General features: G+C 43.7%; 1 protein-coding gene across 1 annotated transcript in view; it reads right to left on the minus strand.

The window, feature by feature from the left end:
• Positions 1-626: 626 nt before the first annotated feature.
• Positions 627-21,717, minus strand: part of LOC149454566 (fish-egg lectin-like) — a 37,329-nt gene continuing 16,238 nt past the window's right edge. The window contains exons 2-4 of the mRNA XM_089687343.1: positions 8,135-8,362; positions 4,186-4,519; positions 627-961 (exon numbers count right to left, since the gene is read on the minus strand). Coding sequence (XP_089543469.1) covers positions 811-961; positions 4,186-4,519; positions 8,135-8,362 — 713 coding nt within the window. The 3' untranslated portion in view covers positions 627-810. The remainder of the gene's footprint in view (positions 962-4,185; positions 4,520-8,134; positions 8,363-21,717) is intronic.

The following is a 21,717-nucleotide window of genomic DNA, read 5'->3' on the forward strand; positions in this document are numbered from 1 at the left end:
AAGTGCTGAAAGGTGCTGTTGTGTAGCCTGGGACGGGGCCCCGAAGAAGGGGTCATGCTTCCAGGCTGGAGGCTGGAAGCTGAAAGAGGGAGCTCCATTGCCCTGTAGTCCACCTGGGAAAACCAGCCTGCCAAGCTTGGAGAGGAACCAGCCCAACTACAGAGACCCACCCCCATGGCCTAGAAGGAAGAAGTCTGCTGGATGCAAGTTCTGACAAGACATTAGGGGACAGTTCATAGCTTACTCAATCTCCTGTCCTGGGATCAGCTACAGTAGATGGGTGGGTTAGTATTTTAAACTCTTAGGGGACTTAGAGCTCCTATAACATGATACTTTGCTAAAATGAAACACATAAAAGAGAGTTGTTTTACCTGCCAAATTATATTTCTGTCCATTTAGTGCTAAGATATACATAAATCTGCTACACAACACAGCCTTGTCCGGCAGGGCAGTAGAACTTGTTTTTTTCTTCAGCAGTTAGGTAACATTTATAGGTCTTGTCTAACCCCAGCCTGTGACTGGACTGTGAAAGAAGAAGGCTGGCGACTGCAAAATTGTTAGACTCAGATAAAGTGAGATAAATAAATAAAAAAAAAAGTGAGATAAATAAATAAATACTAAAACCATTTCATTGAAAAAAAAATTTATTTGATGCAAACATTTTTAAAGCAAGATACAGATGTGTTATGGGCTGGACGTCCAAGCTAGCATTAGATGCTTTTAGTAGTAGCAGAAATCATTGCAAAAATTCAAGAATACTCCAATGCCAATTTACAGAGATGCGTATACTTGGTCTTGTTTAAGGCAAAATCAATGGTCTGTTTCTGCACATTGATAGATGTCACCAGTTGGGCTGAGAAGCCACAGAGAGCCATTGTCATAAGTGACGTGTTTGAAAGTGGCACAGAAGTCTAGCTGGGTCCAGACTCTTCCAGTTGGGGTTTCAGAACTGATCCCATCCCTAAAACAAAGGCAAATGCACATTTTTTATGGTATTCAAGACAAAATAGCAAATAAAAAAACAATTACTAGGATAAGCTTTTCAGACTGACCAAATAGTCAATGTTGTAAATCTATAGTCACTGGAGATATAATTTAATGCCCATGTTGAGGGTTCGGAAAAAGTACAATCTCAACTGAATAAAGAGAGAAAAAAGTCAAGGATCTTCTAACACAGGCTTGTCCAACCCATGGCCCATGGGCCCAGGACAACTATGAATACGGCCCCACATAAAATCATAAAGTTACTTAAAAATGTTCATTTTTTTGGAGTTTTTGGTAAAAATGCATTTACACTTGTGTAGCACCCTCTAGTGTGCTACTAGAATAGTGTAGTGTATTGGTAGTGTATTGTAGGTAAAATCATTGTGTATGACTCATGGTAGTTTTTTGAGTCTGAGTGAGGTCGGGTTATTGCAGGTCAGCTGGATGACTCAACAGGTTGTGACTCTATCACCTCCTGCTGACTCTGGAGGACCATAGAACCTTCCAGAAGTCAGTAAGCAGGAAATGGTGTAGACCTGATCTGCAGGTTTATTAGAGTCTGGACAATCCCAGGTTTGGAGGCCCTGGTAGTATGGTGAACTGGCCCATAAACGTGGAAGAGTCAGGCTGACAGAGGAGTTGGGTGGAAGATGGTGTTAGGGATCCGGGTATGACCAGAAATGTGTGGACTGACACAGGGAAGTAGCAGGCTTCAAGAACACAGGCGTAGTCAGGCTGCAGAGGTGGAATGGTCAGGCAGGCCGTAAGGTACTGTCAGGTGCCACCTGGCAGTGTCTCTAGCAGCCCACAGCATGGATTTCCCCAGGGCACGGGGTCTAAGTACCAGCCTGCTATTCACCAGGGACCCTGATGGTGGGGATGGACTTGGTGCAGACTGGAACCAGGTCGCGACCCCTGAGTGCGTCCGGCTGTGGTAGAGAGTACTGGCAGGGGAGTGCAGGAACGGAATCTGATGGGAAGAGGCAGGCAGACTTACCAAAGGTGATCCGTGCGGGATGGATGGATCGTCGGGTGAAGTAAGCGTAGTCAGACAGGCCGGGTCGGTATCATGCGGGCAGCGTAGTACAGGAGGAGCAAGCAGAGAATGGTCGGGATCACAAGCCAGGTTCAGCAGGTAGTGCGGTACCGAGGATCAGGCAGAAGGATGGTCAGGCAAGCCAGGGGTTCAACAGGAGATGGTCAGAAGAGGTCAGGATCAAAGCAGGGTCAGCAACAAGGCAGGAACACAGGATACCAGGTACAGGGGCTCATGGGAAACATACACCAAGGCCCAGATCACAGGCCTGGTCATTCCTTATATGCACCTCCTGCAATCAGCCTCAGGTGTTTTGGCTGATTGCAGCAATGAGCCTCTGGTTGCTGAGAGCACCCGCTGGCCAGCCCTGGTACTGCAACCCACAAGGCAGGTGAGTCCCACCACTATTGGCGAGTCCATTCCTGACAGATGGAGTGCTGAGGAGACTGTCGGTGCCTGGGAGGGGTTCCCCTAGGCCTAAGGGGGGGTCTCGGTCTGGCTCAGAAGGATACATTCAGCGGTTAGGCGTGAATGTGATCGAGACCTGGAGCAGCAGGGAGTGAAGACAACAGTGTGAGTACAGCAGCACTCCCTGGGATCCACAAAGGGAAAGACTGCCACACGTACCAAGCTTTCCAAGGATAGTGCTGGGTTCAGTCCTTTATTCTTGTCCTAGGAAATCTTCCGAGAAGCCAGTAGGGCTGGTACTGTTTGCAGGTTATGGAGCTGGGAGCAGCTCTACAGGGGGAGAGAAGACATCTCTGCATGTAGCTACGAGAAGAGAAGTAAAGCTGATTTTTGAGGGAATACTGATCACTGATCAGCAATAACTGATGGACTTCAGGAAAAGAACAGTCCAGGATCTGCCTTTGCGCATAGGAAAGAAGTGTCCATCTTCCATTGATTCAACCCAAACTGGGCATCCTATAATCCCTATTTCCCTATCCAAGTTGATTTCCCCTGTTTTAACAACAAAAACAAGCCCATGAACTGGTCTTTGTCTTTGGATGCAAGTTTCTGTGAGAAATACCTGTTGCCTGGCTTAGGGATACCCACTACACAGCGGCCCTCATGAGGGTATCACTACACTTAGTGAACACAAGGTGGCTGAAGAAAAATTTGACAGTGTCTCTTTACTGGACTATTACAAGTTTTATCTCCTCAAAGTAAAATATCCCACTCTTCACAATCACGTCTTTTTCACATCATCAGTTTTCGAAAGCACCATTATTTGTGAGCAACTATTTTCAAGGATGAAACATACGAAGGGCAAAATTAGAACCAAAATATCCAATGAGCACCTTGAGGATTCAATGAGAATTGCTGCTACATTCATCGAATCAGTTATTGCTGTATTCGTTTTTTCAAAAACAGTGTCAAATACCGCACTAATTTTATGTTACTCTCTTTTACATTTTAATAAGAAAAAATGTTACAAAAAAGTTTTATTACTCAGATAGGTACATTATCTATATCAGTGATCAATAACTTCTGCCCAATGTTTTCTGCTCATCAGCGATTTAATATTTGTGTATTTTATGTGTGGTCCAAGACAATGCTTCTTAAAATGTGGCCCAAGAAAGTCAAAAGTTTGGACACCCCTGCTCTAACACTAATGTGAGCATGTACAGTGGTTGCTGAATTATACCTAGTAGACTCTTCTAAGTGGCTTATCTGCAGTATTTACCATTAAAACTTATTTACAAAAGTAACATTTATATACACATTGCCTTAATACCCATTTCATACGGGAGTTCTGAGCGGGTTTGCTGTCAGTTTTTCAGGCAGACATGATCGTATGGTCTATGATTCCCTATGGATAGGCGGGTGTAAACAGACTTTTGTCCATTTACACCCACCTACCTCCTGGCCTGATCCAGTCTGCTCAAAAAAAAACTGAAGGGGATCCCTCCTCTTCTGTTTAGATGGTAGTTGGGTGTAAACAGACACGAGGAGTCTGTTTACTCCCTGACACCCATTAAGCAGAGCGGGCTCTGTCCTTGTGTACTCTGCACAAACTGAACAGACACGTGTCATTTGCCCACTCTGCACCCATCACCAGGGAATCTATGAGCTGATTCTCTGCTGATCAGAATGTATTCCACATGGAATCCACCCCATGTGAAAGAGGCTTTATGCTATTGCATACATAGTTAAAAAATTACCTTTTGTACACGTTGCCTGCTGAATTGACGCCATACACAGAGCCATCTATGCCAACCTCTATCATCACCAGACTGCCATCAGTCTGCTCCCAGTGGGATCCCTGGCAGGATGTTGGTTTGACATTATGGCGGAAGAAAATATTGTTGGCGCTGTTCACTCCCCAGCAGCCCATTGGCCCACAGCTGTAATATTTCAGCGCCCCATCCAGTTCGGTGAAGTATACAGCAGAAGATCTTGAAACCGTGCAGCTCCTTCTCAAGCAGAAGATGTTGTCTTTTGCGTTCACTCCAGCCAAGAACCTATCACCACCAGCATCTACCTGCTTCAAGAGCCCTGGTGAAAAAACACAAAACAAAACATTGCTCCAATAAATTGAGTGTAATAACAGAAAGGAGATTAAATGAAGTTAAATTGGATTGGCACCTTCCTATGTTGTAACATAAATAGCTGCATGTCATTGTTGCTTACAGCACGGTTGCCAAGTGTCCTTATTTTTGCAGGCCAATCCCCTATTTTCGAAAATGTGCTGTGTCACCTTCAGTCCAAAGGAGACACCACAACATTTCAGCAGCAGGGAAGTTGTTTTTCCTTGTCATGAGAAAATGTCCTTCCAATCATTTCAGAGCTGCTGACATCTTTGTTACAGTATATAGTATATCAAGAACTGACTTTGAAATGCAACAGCTCCTCATAGAGGAGGACCATTGTAATAGATGGTGTCACTGGAGTAACAATGTTCACCAGTTGGGCGGGCTGTATCTTAAAGTAAAACTGTGTCCATTAAAAAATACGTGTGCTGCGCACTCAATTATAGATGCACCTGCATTTAATATTCTCTCTTAGTCCCTATGCAAAGTCCTATAAATACCAGATGATCCTGCCAGTGAAGTCAACCTAATGTAATATCCTGTGATGGGGTGGCAACAATACTGCACTACTCCTGAATTCAGAACAGAGTTGTCACTCGAATTTAGACTGTCCCTGCCTGTACTACAAAGGGATGTTGTAGGACAGTGGTGGCGAACCTATGGCACACTAGCCATAGTGGGCAAGCAGAGCCCTCTTTGTTGGCACACATAGGGGCCCGTGCACATGCTCGGAAAGGAGTTGCGGCACCAGGCGATGACGTCATAAGCTGCAACTCATTCGCTGCGACTCATCCAAGCTTTCGCATGGCCGGTCGGTGCGATACCAAGGATATATATTTTGGACTGGCTGTGAGTTTTAATACATTCATTTTTATTAACACAAGATTTTAGCCTGTGCTAGTGATCAGTGGAACTTTGCCCCCTTTTGATGGTGATCAATGGAACTTTGCCCCCTTGTGCTGGTGGTCAATGGAACTTTGCCCCCTTGTGCTGGTGGTCAGTGGAACTTTGCCCCCTTGTGCTGGTGATCAGTGGAAATTTGCCCCCTTGTGCTGGTAGTCTGTGGAACTTTGTCCCCTTGTGCTGGTGATCAGTGGAACGTTGCCCCCTTGTGCTGGTGGTCAGTGGAACTTTGCCCCCTTGTGCTGGTGGTCCATGGAACTTTGCCCCCTTGTGCTGGTGATCAGTGGAACTTTGCCCCCTTGTGCTGGTGAACTGTGAATCTTTGCCCCCTTGTGCTGGTGGTCAGTGGAAGCTCTGTTATTGTGTTTTTCTTTTAAGACAAAAGATATTTCTGTATGGGTTGTTTTTTCTAAACTAAAACCTCAGTATTCAGGTTTAATTGCAGTGTTGGCACTTGGCTATGAATAAGTGGGTTTTGGGTTGCAGTTCGGGCACTCGGTCTATAAAAAGGTTCGTCATCACTGTTGTAGGAGATATGACCTTGTCACTGCTGTATAACCAGCATGTACAGTTGTGGCCAAAATTATTCAACCCCCAATGCTGTAAAGGGGTTTAGGGACTATAGTGTACATTTGGAATTGTATTCAGAATCAAATCCTACAAGGACGTTGTAACTACCCAAATGCAACTAAAATGACATCAATTGTTTATGTAATACAGTAGTAAATGGTTCTTATGTGGTTTCTTCATTGCCACAATTATTCAACCCCTTAAAGACTACCACTCTGAAGAACAGAGGTTCATACAGGTGCTTTCCATCAGGTATTGAAAACACCTGTGGATGTCACCGAGCAGCAATCAAGCATAATAAGCACCAATTAGGCAGCTTTAAAATGACTGTGATACTCAGCTCCTTCTAGACATTTACTGGTGTGGTTACAAACATGGTGAAGGCAAGAGAATGGTCCAGGAAGACAAGAGAAGAGGTGATTTCTCTTCACAGGAAGGGCAATGGCTATAAGAAGATTGCAAAGATGTTAAACATACCAAGAGACACCTTAGGAAGCATCATTCGCAAATTCAAGGCAAAGGGCACTGTTGAAACGCTACCTGGTCGTGGCAGAAAGAAGATGCTGACTTCGACTGCTGTGCGCTACCTGAAGCGTAGAGTGGAGAGAAGTCCCCGTGTGACTGCTGAGGAACTGAGAAAAGATTTGTCAGATGTGGGTACAGAAGTTTCAGCCCAGACAATAAGACGCACACTGCGTAATGAAGGCCTCCGTGCCAGAACTCCCAGGCGTACCCCCTTGCTGTCTCCAAAGAATAAGAAGAGTCGACTGCAGTATGCCAAAAGCCATGTGGACAAACCACAAAAGTTGTGGGATAGTGTTCTGTGGACTGATGAAACAAAATTAGAACTGTTTGGGCCCATGGATCAACGCTATGTTTGGAGGAGGAAGAACAAGGCCTATGATGAAAAGAACACCTTGCCTACTGTGAAGCATGGTGGAGGGTCAATCATGCTTTGGGGCTGTTTTGCTTCTGCAGGTACAGGGAAGCTTCAGCGTGTGCAAGGTACCATGAATTCTCTTCAGTACCAGGAGATATTGGATGGAAACGTGATGCAGTCCGTCACACACCTGAGGCTTGGGAGACGTTGGACCTTTCAACAGGACAATGATCCCAAGCATACCTCCAAGTCCACTAGAGCATGGTTGCAGAGGAAAGGCTGGAACATTTTGGAGTGGCCATCGCAGTCACCAGACTTAAATCCGATTGAGAACCTCTGGTGGGACTTAAAGAAAGCAGTTGCAGTGCGCAAGCCTAAGAATGTGACTGAACTGGAGGCCTTTGCCCATGAAGAATGGGCGAAGATACCCGTAGATCGCTGCAAGACACTTGTGTCAAGCTATGCTTCACGTTTAAAAGCTGTTATAACTGTAAAAGGATGCTGTACTAAGTACTAAGATTGAATGTCACTTGGGGGTTGAATAAAACTGATAATGCTGTGAGCACAGAAAAGACATTTGTGGTTATTTCATTATAACTGTTATGTTATATTTGTCTGACCTACAAGTGCCTCTTTAATGTAAATGTAAGCAAGATGACTGAATGATCAAAAGCAATGTCAAACTGGCCAAAACACTCAATTTCAGTGGGGGTTGAATAATTTTGGCCACAACTGTAGTTTGTCAATCAGCACCTGACCACACCTTGCCCTAGCCACTGCTTTCTGGACTGACAGCTCTGCCTCTGTTACTGAAACCCTCCCACTGGGAGCTGCAGTGTCTGGGAGGGGGAATGTGTGAGAACCAGAGTATTTGGCTGAAAGGGAGGGTAATGAAAGTGTTTTGCTTACTTTATGAGGCTTGTGCATAACATAGTAACTGGGTTTGCTACTTGTATAGATCACATAAAGGAGCATTTACTTGTATGTTAAATCAACGCGTGCAACTCCAGTGTCCAGCCAGACTCAGGACTGCAGAAAATTAAAAAAAAAGGAAAAAATAGCACATTTAGTTTTTTAAGAGATTGATATGAATTTTTCTATGTATTTTCTAAAGCGATGTAGAATATCTCAATTTTATGTCGGTGATATAATTATCTTTCCTTCTATATTATTTATAATTTTTATAACTTACACACCAGATATTAATAATATAGGATTTTCTTTTACCTGATACAGATGTCCAGTTATTGTCCTGGAACTTATAGACGTTGTTGGCTCTGTTCGCACCCCAAACTCCAGCAGGTCCAACAGAAACATGGATGAGCTTTCCAGGAATTTGCTTCCAGGTAGTGTCTACCCAGTGAAAAATGTCATCATTATCATTCACACCGTACACGCCACCAGCTCCGGCATCAATCTGTTTCAGTTTTCCTGGGATTAGTGTACACTCAAACTCTGAACCAAAGAAAAATCATTCACATATTACACACATAAGCAAAGAATATGGAAGACTCAGTAATTATAACTTACAAAACACTAAAGCAGTAGATGTGACTAACCTATGTATGAAAGGCGTTTCCCTTTTTTAGTGGAAGTCGGATATCATATCAGATATATTACTTATTTAAAGTACAGTGCTCAGGATAAATGAGTACACCCCAAGAGATTTGTCAGAAAACTTTTACTTTCCTTTCAGAATAAACATTTTCTACGGGACATTATACTCAGGACAAAACATGTAGAGGCCGCTTACAGTTGTTATGTCCGGCCAAATTCCTACGTCTCTTCCAGTTTCCGGTATTTGGAATGCACGCCGAGGTCCAGGAACTGGAACAGTGGTGCACAGACGCTGAGTGTATTAGTGCCGAGATATACTTTTTACTGCCAAGTCTTAATTAAATACTGCACAATGAGAGATTCTGTATTTGTGGTCCTTGGGTGACATTGATGGAAAGACACCAGTCACATGGGACAAGTGATGATTGGAGGAAAAGTGAGGAAGAGCAGTTGGAGAGCATCTGGGGCAAACAGCGCTTTATGACCTTTTCTTTTAAATAAGAGGATCATGGATCTTTGGTGAGGGCATTGTGGTGACACAGGAGGTGAAACACTTTGGGAAGATTCGGTGGCACAGAATTAGCATTTCCATATTGGTGTTGGACCGCATGTAGCACTATTTATTGTTTATGTTATTTTGGTTCATGGTATTTGGAGATTGAGTCTGGGATGTCTATGGGGAGTGTAAGTGCCCACTTATAATTTCACTTATAAAATACTCCCACAAATGTGAGCCATGGATTGCAAACAAAATTTGTTCATTTGCACACACAAAAAAGTATTTTTCCTAACAAACTCATTCAAGACCATGTTGCAAAAATGAATACACCCCAATGAAAGTCTTAGGAGTGAAGCTAAATTTTAGATAACACAATCCTAATCAATGAGAATGCAACTACAGATGAGTCTAATTATTAATTAAACAGGTGTCCAGCAAACAGCTGATTATAAAAGGGAATTACTAAACAAAGAAACCCCCTTCCATTTCATGCTGTCAGCAATGGCACCACATGGAAGAGAAATGTCAGAAGACCTGAGAAAGAAAATATTTTCTTTAGGCTACAAGAAGATCGGCAAAGCTTTACTTATCAGTCAGAATACTGTAGCAAAAGAGATCCAAAACTTTAACGGAGATCAAACTGCAACCATCTCACAGAGACGTCCAGGCTGTCCATGGACGTTAACACCTTGCCAGATACATCACCTGACGAGAAGGGTTGAAGAAAATCACTATGCAAATTCACTGCAGTTAGCTAAAGAAGTAGAAAGCCAAACTGTGGTGATTGTTTCCTGTGACACAATATGGCGTACACTGAAGAGGAATGGCATGCATGGGTGAAGGGAGCATCTCCTAAAGCCCACCTAGAATTTGCAAGGGCCCATGCTGAAAAAAATTAAGACTACTGGTACTCTAGAGTAATGAGTTTAAGATAAATGTTTTTGGAACTGATGGCTTTAAAACTGTATGGTGTCGCAAAGGTGAGGAGTACAAAGAAAAATGTATGGTGCCTACAGTGAAACATGGTGGTGGCAGTGTGCTTCTGTGGGGCTGCATGAGTGTTGCTGGTGTCTATACTGCTCTATATTGAAAGAGAAGATGCTACCATTACTCCGTGCCCTTGGTTATCGTGCACTTTTCCAACATGACAATAATCCAAAACACACATCTAAGACCACTGTTGCATTTCTGAAGAAGAACAGGGTGCAATCATTAGACCTTGTTTTCTCCAATCTTTGCACTCCCTACAACCTCACAAACACCCCCTTTCCTCTCTCTGACCATAATCACATCACCTTCACAGTCTCCTCGTCTTCAAACGCCTATCCCTCCAAGCAGCAAACAATTACCCGCAGAAACCTTCACAACTTGAACCCTGCTCCTTTCCACTCTGCAACTGACCAACTCTATGACAGAATCTCTCCCCTGTCCTGCCCTGACCTGGCCACTACTGTCTACAACAGTTCGCTTTCATCCACATTAGACTCACTTGCTCCTCTAACAACACGAAGCATCAGGCCCCGACCATTACAACCTTGGCAGACTGGCGACACCAGAAATCTTAAACAACATAATCGTGCACTGGAGCGATTGTGGCGTAAAACCAAATCTCAGCAATCTGCTTTCTTAACATACAATTCCTCCCTTCATGCTGCCAAACAAGCCTATTTTATCTCATCAATAGCTTGTCGTCCAGTCCTTGTCGTCTCTTTTCTACTTTTAGCTCTCTACTTTCTCCACCTCCATCCAGTACCTCACTCACTGCTCATGAGATTGCAAATCATTTCAAAAACAAGATTGACGCAATTTGTAGGGGCATTGCCACTGCACAGACATCCATCCTACTTAGCATACCTTATACTAAACCCCCCTCAACACTCTCCTCTTTTGACCTTGCTACTACCGAAGAGGCCACTAAGGTGTTCTCAGAAGCCCGTCTCACTACCTGCCCCCTGGATCCTGTCCCCTCACAACTACTACGGTCATCCTCTTCTTCCACCCTATGCTCCCTTACATCTTCAATCTCTCCCTCTCTAACGGTGCCCTCCCCTCTAAAGCATGCGCACATCACTCCCATACTTAAAAAGCCCTCCCTAGACCCCACCAAACTGAACAACTTAAGACCCATCTCCCTGCTGCCATTTACCTCTAAACTCTTAGAACGCTTAGTCTACAATCACCTGAGCTCCTACCTCACTGACAACTTTCTTGACCCTTTACAGTCTGGCTTTCGCTCACTACACTCCACTGAAACTGCCCTACTAAAACTCACTAATGATCTACTATCTGATAAAACCAATGGCCACTACTCCATACTCTTACTACTTGACCTCTGTGCGGCTTTTGATACGGTTGACCATCCCCTCCTCCTCAAAAAACTCTACTCTCTTGTCCTCCGAGACTCAGCTCTCTCCTGGTTCTCCTCCTACCTATCGCAGCGCTCCTTCAGCATTACCTATAACGATTCCTCTTCACTCCCTCTTTCTGTAGGGGTCCCTCAAGGTTCTGTCCTTAGACCCCTACTCTTCTCCTTCTACACCTCCTCCCTTGGTCACTTGATAAACTCCCATGGCTTTAAGTACCATCTCTATGCTGATGACACACAAATCTATCTTTCTACTCCTCACCTCACCCCTTCAGTATATTTGTGGGGTGGACCTTATGATGCTGTAAAAATCCATGTGTATGTCCAGAAAAAGTCCTGAAAAAGAAGATGTCTAACCTCAAAACATGTAGACTTTGGTTCTCATGTTTGTATTTACTCTGCACTGTTCTCTAAGGTCTTGTGATGAACCCCATTCTTTAACTGATGTTTTTATACTGACTGTGGTCTCATTTTTATGAAGGATTTTTTGATTAAAAAAATAATATTTTATACTATGGTGTCTGTGAATTACCTCCGGAGATATAGCTTAAGTTCCCGTTATTTTCTCTGTGAACACTACTTAGTGATTTGTGCGCTAAATTACAATGGTGGTCAAAAGTAAATCATCGTACATGGTTTGGAAGGATTATTCTTATTAAAATGAATTTGCTTCCTCTATGTTTATATTTATTTTAGATAGTTCAAAAACATTCTTCCCCAGGATGAAAACAATGACGAAAAATATTTCTGGGAAGGAAGATAATCCAGACTTTTATAGAATCCTTAATGGAAAAAAGAATCGAGGTACAGCAGGTTTTCCTTATATAGAGATGTATTATAAAGCATCGCATCTGGCACACATACTGGATTGGTTTGATATATCCCATATACATTTTTGAGCTGTAATAGAATGTAACATGTACCCAATATCAATATCTGCTTTACCCTGGATATCATCTTTAGCAATGCCTCCTTCCCCTGCTGCAAGCTATCCTTCTTTACACCAATGGTCTTAAAGACATGGAAACAGTTTGTTTTTGTTTTTTTTAAAGGTGTTTATTTTGCATTTATAAAACACAAACAATAACAGAACAAGAAAAAGACAAATAATAATAGAAACTCAAAACTAAAATCAAAAAGTAAGGGGATAAAAGGGGATCAAAATAAAAATAAACAACAAATTATTGCAGGCCAGAAACCCCATACAGATAACAAGAAAAAAATCACAAAACACAAATAATAACATAACAGGTAAGAAGTCAGAAACATACAAACACACAGCCAAACATATACAACAAACACAAACACTCACATCATTAACTCCCTTACAGATCAGAGGAAATCACTAGCATGTAAAATCCAACCACTCAAACCATAGAAGCTTGTGACAATGGTTGAGACAAGAGAGGATCTCCAGCCAAGGATGACAGATTTTCGTAAAATTTTTGGGGGCAGACCTGTCCTTTATAGATCAGTTTATATTGAGGCAGCACCAGATTAACCATGCGATAAAATCGGTGTACTGTATAGAAGGTGGAGTATCACCCTTCCAATTCAACAAAACAAGTCAGCTGGACAGGGGGGTATAGTGAAGATGATAGTAAAGATGATGTATGAATTTGAATTGAATAAACCTGTCAGCAGTACTAATAAGATCTGGAAAACAGACCTCCTCCACCTCCTCCCAACCCACCCCAGGCAGCCCGGGAATGATCGCCTCTCACTTACGAAGAGCAATTTTGAAAGGGGTTAGTCCCAGCCGCCTGGAGGCGTAAAAGGTAGTAACCAGCTTCATCACATCAGGCTCCAGCATCAGTCCCTCAAGGGGCAAAGTGGAAAGTTCAAGGGCTAAAGTATCAAACCGAACCCGTAGAGCATGCCGTAATAATAAATATTTGTACAAAAATGTATTAATCACATGTAATGAGTTTTAATATTCTCAAAGGACAGAAAACACCTATCAACAAAAAAGTGGGAAAGATGAATGACCCCAAGGCGACTCCACCATCCTGAATCAAGGTGGTTTAGAAACTCAGGGACACTCGGATTGTACCAGAAAGGAATTTGAAGGGATACACCAGCCAAGCCAGCCAACTAGTGTCTATCTGAGAGTAATGGGAGCAACGGGAAGTAACCGACCTCTAAAGAATATCCTAAACAGAGGCAAGAGAGCCAAACTGGGCAGAGAGAAAAGCAGTGGAGGAAGTAGGAGAAGAATCACGGAACCAATCGTACACGTAAGCGAGCTGGGAGGCGATAAAATAATTAAGGAGGTTAGGACAAGCCAAACCCCCATCCACCATAGATGCCTGAAGCGAGGCCCTGGCCACCCGCAGGTGAGACCCACCCCAAAGAAAAGAGTACAAAACCAAATCCAGTTTGTTAAATAGCTTTCTAGGGATAAAAACTGGTGAGGCCCTAAATACATACCAAAATTTGGGTAAGTATATAATTTTGAAAATATTAATCCTACCAATCAAATTGAGAATCAGTGTAGCCCAAGTACGAAGTCTAGTCTCCATATGCGTAACAAGGGGTGCAACATTGAGCGATTCAAAAGTGGAAAGGTCAGAATGAATTTGGATACCCAAATAAAGAAATTGATGTGAAATTTGCAATTTTTTGTTAGACAAAGGTCATACGGAACTATGGGGCCAATAGGAAACACCAACGATTTGTCCAAACCAACCTAAAAACCTGAAGCCTCTCCAAATTCCTGTACCACACACATCAGACCAGAGAATGATTCAGTGGAGCCATCCAAATATACCATGGCATCATCAGCATATAGTGAAATGTTTCCCTCTAGCAAACCAACACAAATGCAATTGATCGCCACCACCTGACGAACCGCCAAAGCCAGGGGCTCAATGGCCAGAGCAAACAGGAGGGGCGAGAGGGGGCAGCCCTGTCTCATGCCCCTATGCAAGAGGAAGGCCGAAGACACATCCCTGTTAGTACAGACCCTAGCCCTGGGATTGGCATACAGCAGTTGAACCCAGCATATAAGTTTGGAACATGGTTTCCCATAAAAAAGGCCAGCGAACTGTGTCAAAGGCCTTTTGCACATCCAAGGATAACACCAACCCACTTCGCCCCTCAACAGCAGCTCTATGTATATGTAAATATAGACGTCATATATTATCAAAAGTGCTCTTTCCAGGCATGAATCCAGACTGGTCCGGGTGCACTAGCGTCAAGATCACTCTCTGCAAATGGGTGGCAAGAAGTTTAGCCAAAATTTTAACATCACTATTAAGCAATGAAATTGGACGATACAACCCACACTGTAACAAGTCCTTATCAGGCTTGGGTATTAGCACTATGAGAGCTTTATTCATAGAATCTGGAAGTGATCTATCCTCAAAAGCTGAATTAAAAAGGTTATGTAAACGCGTAGCCAGCTCCTTCCTGTATGTTCCATACCATTCAGAAGGCAACCCATCTAACCCCAGTGTCTAATTGGAAGGCAGGGTACATACCGCTGCCAGTATTTCTTCCACTGTTAATGGCGCATCAAGGAGAGAACTGTCTAATTCACTGGTGGAAAATTCAAGAGAAGCAAAAAAACCTACAAAGGAGTCCTCAGTCAGAGCTCCCACATCCAAATATAACATTTCGTAAAAATGAGCAAAAGTCTGTTTAATAACAATCAGAGGAAATTGTGCCAACAGACAACCGAGTTTTGGGTTTAGAGCTATCAGCAATCTCTGTGCGGGAGAGATACGCTAACAACTTACCATTCTTTCCACTATGCTCAAGCAACCGAGCTGATAAATAAAGTTGTTGTTTATGAGTTAAATTAACTAGATGGAGCTGCAGGGCACGATGAGCATTGATAAAAGCACCCTGAGACTCTGGCGAGGGAGAAGATGTATACTGAGAACGTGCAGAAGACAAGAGCGCCTCAAGCTGCCGTTGGGTAGCCCTAATGACTTTACAGTAACGATCAATATTGGAAATATAGGACCCCCCAATTACCGCCTTAAAGGCGTCCCATTGGTAGCCCGGGGAAGAAGAGTGTTCATTAGTAGCCCAATAATTAAGCATATCAGTATGAATGGGTCCCTGAAATTCTGGTATAGAGATCCAGAGTGGGCTGAGCCTCCAGGAGCAAAAAGTAGGTTTATGGCCCAATTGCAATTCTAACCGCAGCAGAGAGTGATTTGAAACTGTCTGAGGAAGATACGAAATAGAGAGCACCCAAGGTAGCACCACAAGTGAAGCCAAAGCAAAATCCAACCTGGAAAGAGCACGGTATGATTTGGATTGACAAGAATACACCCTAGCCGTAGGGAATTTCAAACGCCAAATATCAACATAGTGATAAGAGTCACACCACTGCCCAAACAACCTAGGATTAAAAGAGAGGGGCCTCAATCGGTCCAACACAAGGATCCAGGACCGAATTGAAGTCCCCCAGTAGACCAGTAGCAAAACAAGGCAGTGAAGACAATCGTACACTCAAGTCAGTAAACATCGCAGCCGTGACAGGAGGGGAAAAGTAAACAGCTACCAGGATCAGCATGTATTGAACATAATAAAAGGACATATTAACCTTTGGGTCAATGATCACCTGATCACAGGAGAAAGGGAGGCCCTTACAAATCAACACAGACACTCCACATGCTTAATTCGAATAGGTAGAGTGGCATCCATGTAGTACCCAATGTTTCTTAAGGGAAAGAATTTTGGAGCCCGTGAGATGCGTCTCTTGGAGGCATAGGACTGAGGACTGTGGGACTTGAGCTCAAAAACAGAGGCCCTTTTGAATTTAGAGTTCAGTCCACGGACATTCCAGGACAAGAACGTAACAGAAGACATTGCTCAAAATTGAAATATGGTAACTAGGTGGAAGGGTAACAGGGGCCCAGGACCAGCCTCAAGCCCCGTCACTACTGTGATACCACTAGGGGGAGATGGTGCACAATCACACAAATCAAACATACAAACCAGCCACACCACAGACAACCCAATAAAAAAAATTGCACAGGAAAACAAACAAGCAATAACCCCCTGCCCAGCTCCAAAAAAAAGGAGTGTGCTTAATCCCAAAACCAAGGACAGTCTCGGGAAACATAACCTGAGTCCCATAGTGGTCAAAAAGGACCAAAAATGTTCAAACAAAAAAAAAGGAAAGCAGAACCAGTCAAGCTGGAATATTAAGCAAAAAAAACATACATCAGCAGCCAGCCAGAAGGCTATAAAACCTTGTTGCAGGGAAAACAATAGTGATCGCACAGCCAAGAGGACAAGAAGGAAAGTATTGAAGTGGCTTGCTTGTAGGCTGCAACATGACCATCAATGTACCGGAGAGGAAGAAATAGATCTAGGGGGATGCGGCAGGGCCTCAAACCATGGGATGACAATGTCAGGGGCCAGAAAAAAGTGTACTTTATCTTCATGTACCACACGTAGAGTAGCAGGAAAGAGCATAGAGTACGACAGTCCATGTTCACGTAGCTTCTGCTTGACATGCTGGTATTTGGCCCTAAGGTTGCAAACCGGCATAGAATAATCAGGGAAGAGAGACACCACAGCATTGTTGATGTGAAGGCTTCCTTACAGGCGAGCAGCGCGTAGAATCGAATCCCTGTCCCTGTAGTTTAGAAGAATATAGTGCGAGGGGGGGACTACCCTCAGGGAGAGGCCTACTTGGGACTCTATGTACTCTCTCAATTACAAAGCAGGTAAATAAGCAGGCATGGCCAAATTCCTGTTACAGCCAACTCTCCAGAAAGGCCACTGGATCAGACCCCTTCACTTTCTCGGGCAGGCCCACCAACTGCAAGTTATTCCTGCGATGGCAATTTTGCAAGTCATCCACCTTATCTTACAGAGATTTAACTTTACCCCCATACAAATTAACTGTAGGCAGGAGAGGGTTAAGCACGTCGTCCTCCAAATCACTAATGCGCTTCTCTGTAGCAGACACCCATTTTCTGACTTTATGCATGTCCTGTCGTGGTAAAATCAAGTTTGAACTCTTCTACCTTCCCCATCAGATCAGAGTGATTTACCTTGATAGTGGCCAGAACATCTGACAGGGTGTATATAGATAAAGATGCAAGCGCCTTATAAAATGTATGGAATAATAAGGAAAACCGCTATGCACAGATAACCAATCGCTAAAATAGTAATGGCAATGACTGTGATCAGTCAAAACAATATATAAATTATATCCGGTAAAGAAAAATATAGATTGTGTACATAGGACTAACCGTCCAGTTTTAAAAGATGTCCGCCGGAGTTCCACATTGCTCCGGCAGCGTGACGTCAAGGCGTGATATGGCTCCTCCTGACGCATATTGTGCTCAAGTATGTCTTCAGAGGGGGGTCGCCAATCTGACAGGGTGGGTTCCGCAGCCTCCTCTGCACCATCGTCACTGGGGGAAGTCTGAGAGAGCAACAGCAGTGGATCCAGAGCAGCAGGCGAGGAGGGTGGAGAAACCTCCAACGCCTCCCCAAACAATTCCGGAGTGGAGGCCGTGGAAGAGCACCATCTTGGCAAGTGCAGGCGAAAGGCTCATTCTGTCCGGAGACTGCTTATAATGCCTTACCATCCACCAAACCGTCAATAAGGGAGGTAAGGATGTGCCCCAACAAACTAGGGGTAAAAAAGAGCCGTGTTGCGTGGGTGATCAGGATGGAGCAGGATTGTCGGATGATATCCCAGAGCTACTGTAGGGAACGTCCATTCACATGGCACGTCAGGCCACACACCCCAAAACAGTTTTTTATAATGATTATCACCTCTCTTAAAACAATGAACCCTTAACACCTATATTTGGCAATCCAGAATATCCCCCATCATGTGTGTAGGCAGGTTGTAATTATGTACAGCTTAGTTAGCCAGCAGCTGGCCCAGGCCGTGGAAAGAGTTAATTGTTTTAGCTCAGTTCCTGGACTTTTGGTCCTAGCTGGCCCACCTGTGCTATAAAAAGGGGGACAGCAAACGTCCAGCGGCTGGAGCAGTAACGGGAATGCAGGTACCAGTGCGTTCAAGTGTTGCTGTCTCATTGTGGCTCTGCTGAAGGAACTGAGAATTGCGGAGGACATCCAAGCAATGGACAATGCCGTAATGGACTTCCATCTCATGGAGTTATGCCTGGGCCTATATTATTCTAGTTAGGATTAGGAGCAGGACATTGTTCATATTGAATTTTATCCTGCATCATGTTCAGTAAAGTTATATTAACTGTTAGGAGCCTGGTCTGAAGGTATTCAAAGGGGTGCTTGTTGGTTCTGGCATATTCCAAAGAACCTGGGTCTGTAAAGCACTACGGGGTATGATGTAACTACAAAACGGTTAACTCGGCAAGACAAGAAGAGGAGGGTAGTTGTCATGTGTAATTAAGTGAAGGAACAAGCTACAAGCAACCAGTCATTCAGTGTTGTACCTGTTAAAGGTGACAGATCTTTCGGTGGCGAGGGGGACGATGTTCTGGCTCCCTCCCTAGTGGTCGGTATCCAATATCAACTGGATCTGAACCTGCGTTACAGAGATCTACGGACTGGTCATGATGTATGAGAAGGGAAGAGTTAAGGTCCATGGTAGGTGATTGGCAGGACCCCATTTTGTTACTGGGAGTAAAGTAACAGTGGTACGCTGGACTGGTGGAGTGCCCACTCCACTCCTGGAGTACCCAGGCTCAGCATATCACTCCCAGGGGCGGACTGACCATTTGAGCACTCGGGCACTGCCCGAGGGCCCGGGGTCGGTAGGGGGCCCCATGAGATGCCCCTGGTACCTTTTATAGGCTTTTTTTGGGTGCGGTTTGAGTGTGGGCGAGGACACAGGGGCCCCATGATCCCTTATTGCCCGGGGGCCCATGAGTTGTCAGTCCACCCCTGGTCACGCCTAATCCAACATTTAAGTAACAGTGTGCAGTGATATGGGACAAGTTGTTTTTCAGAGGAACTCTGGACCCTATTATTACACACAGTGATGGCTCATCTCTAAGTTGGGGAACTGTCTTAATGTTAAATTTTTCACATGACCCAGGTCTCCTCCTGGTCCAAGGCATAGATGAGCACCCTTATGCATGAGAGGTGACCCCATGTGCACGTGTGCAGATGACTCTGCCCAAAATGTAAATCTGCATCTTTTTTCACAATGGTGAACAACCAAGCCTTCATATATGTTTCAATGCCTACACGTGAGAGGTCTATCCTAAAATGATGCAGAGAGGAGCTTAGATGCGATATTGTTAGTTAAAAACATTTCACTGACTTCTGCGAGCTATAATTGATTGTATTGTGCACCCATGACCTTCGAACATCTCAGGGGAAATCCAAACTCATAAAATTTCTTTCTTGTATAATCTCCTCCACTCTACCCAACAAGGAGAGAGAGAGAATTATATGAGGACATGGGAAAGAGAATTGAAGATCACACTATCAGAAGAAGATATTTCTAAAAGCTAACTCGTAAATTAAATATGGCCAGGAAAGCACAAGAAAGACATTCTAAACTGTTACGTTGCTGGTATAGAACTACACACTGAATAAACCAGATATCTGCCCCGAAGCCAAGGGCATGCTGGGGACGTACAGTGGGGGCAGGCATTTATCTGCATATACGGTGAAAGTGACCATTATTAAAAAAAATGGGAGGGAGAAGAGCAGATACGTATCTAATAAAGAATTGTCAACAAGCCTCAAGTGGACCCCAGAAATGGTCTTGCATTCAGTGATCTCTGGCTCCATGTCCTCAGTTAAGAAATCACTACTCACTACTACTGTGCACAGCTAGAATCCTAATTCCTATACATTGTCATAGTTACATAGTTAGTCTGGTTGAAAAAAGACAAAAGTCCATCCAATTCAACCATTAAAAAAAAAAGTTATAATCCTATACCCACAGTTGATCCAGAGGAAGGCAAAAAACCCCAGCAAAACATGATCCAATTTGCTCCTGCAGGCAAAAAAATTCCTTTCTGATCCCCCGAGAGGCAATCGGATATTCCCTGGATCAACTTTACCTATAAATGTTAGTATCCAGTTATATTCTGTGTATCCAAGAAAGAATCCAGGACTTTTTTAAAGCAATCCACTGAGCTGGCCAGAACCAACTCTTGAGGGAGTCTATTCCACATTTTCACAGCTCTCACTGTGAAGAAACCTTTCTGTGTTTGGAGATTAAATTTCTTTTCCTCCAGACGTAAAGAGTGCCACCTTGTCCTCTGTGATGACCTCAAGCTGAATAGCTCTAATAAACAACCAGGAAGTCCCATTATAAACGGGATAGGCTCACTGTCAGCCAATTTGGGGGAATACATAGATAGTTTTCTGCAACCGTTAGTAACGCAAACCCCAGCCTATTTAAAGGAAACTAAACATATCATACAGTTAACCCAGGAAATAATTACCAATAGCAATACCAATATGAGCACGGCCGACGTATCAGTGCTATATACTAATATTAATCACAAAGGAGCAATAGAGGCAGCAAAATGGGCCCTCAATAAATATTTCCAAATACCATTGAAACACCAAAGGTTCATCATAAAATGTTTAAAATTTTGTTTAACCCACAACTATTCTGCTACAAAGGTGAATATTTTTTACAACAGAGGGGTGTAGCAATGGGCGAAAGTTTGCCCCGAGCATAGCCAATTTGTACACGGTGAAATGGGATTTTTTCAGTGATCCTAAAAAGGAAATAATTCTATATAAAAGGTTCATTGATGACCTTATGGAAAGGCAATTCACATGGTTTAAATATATTTTATGAACATCTGAATAGAAATTACCAAAATATTCAACTTAGTTGGAACATTAGCTCAACTAGTATTCATTTCTTAGACATTCAGATTAGAGATGAGCGAATCGAAGTATCCGAAGTGGAATTCGAGTCGAATATCGGAAAAATTTCGATTCGTGCCGAATCCGAAAAACAGCCTAATTCGGACGCGCGAATCGAAATTTTTCCGAAAATGGCGGCTGACATGTGCGGCGACGGAGCGGGGATGTCGGGGAAGGCGCGCAGACAAGGCGCGCTGCCCCATAATGCATTCCTCAACGACATGTGATCGCATCAGCCAATCAGCAGCCAGCCAGCCAGCACTGTGTAATGGTCGAGGTATATATAGCGGCCATTTTGGAAATCTTCATTTGCCTGCAGTCATTGAACAGAGGCAGACCGCTCTGTACTAGGGACAGGGACAGAGTTAGGGCCACAGAAACGAGAATTGGGGACAGAGAGAAGTTACTTAGGGACAGAGAACCATTACTCAGGGACACACACTTGTTAATGAGGGCCACAGAATCGTTATTTAGGGACAAAGAAACGCTAGTTAGGGCCACAGAATTCATACTCAGGGACAGACAGAATTGTTACTCAGTGCCAGAGAATTGTTACTTAGGGCCACAGAAACGTTATTAGGG

The sequence above is a fragment of the Staurois parvus genome, unplaced genomic scaffold (genome assembly GCF_062004578.1).
Source record: "Staurois parvus isolate SC_StPar_1 unplaced genomic scaffold, SC_StPar_1.0 ptg000423l, whole genome shotgun sequence".
Taxonomy (NCBI): Eukaryota; Metazoa; Chordata; class Amphibia; order Anura; family Ranidae; genus Staurois; species Staurois parvus.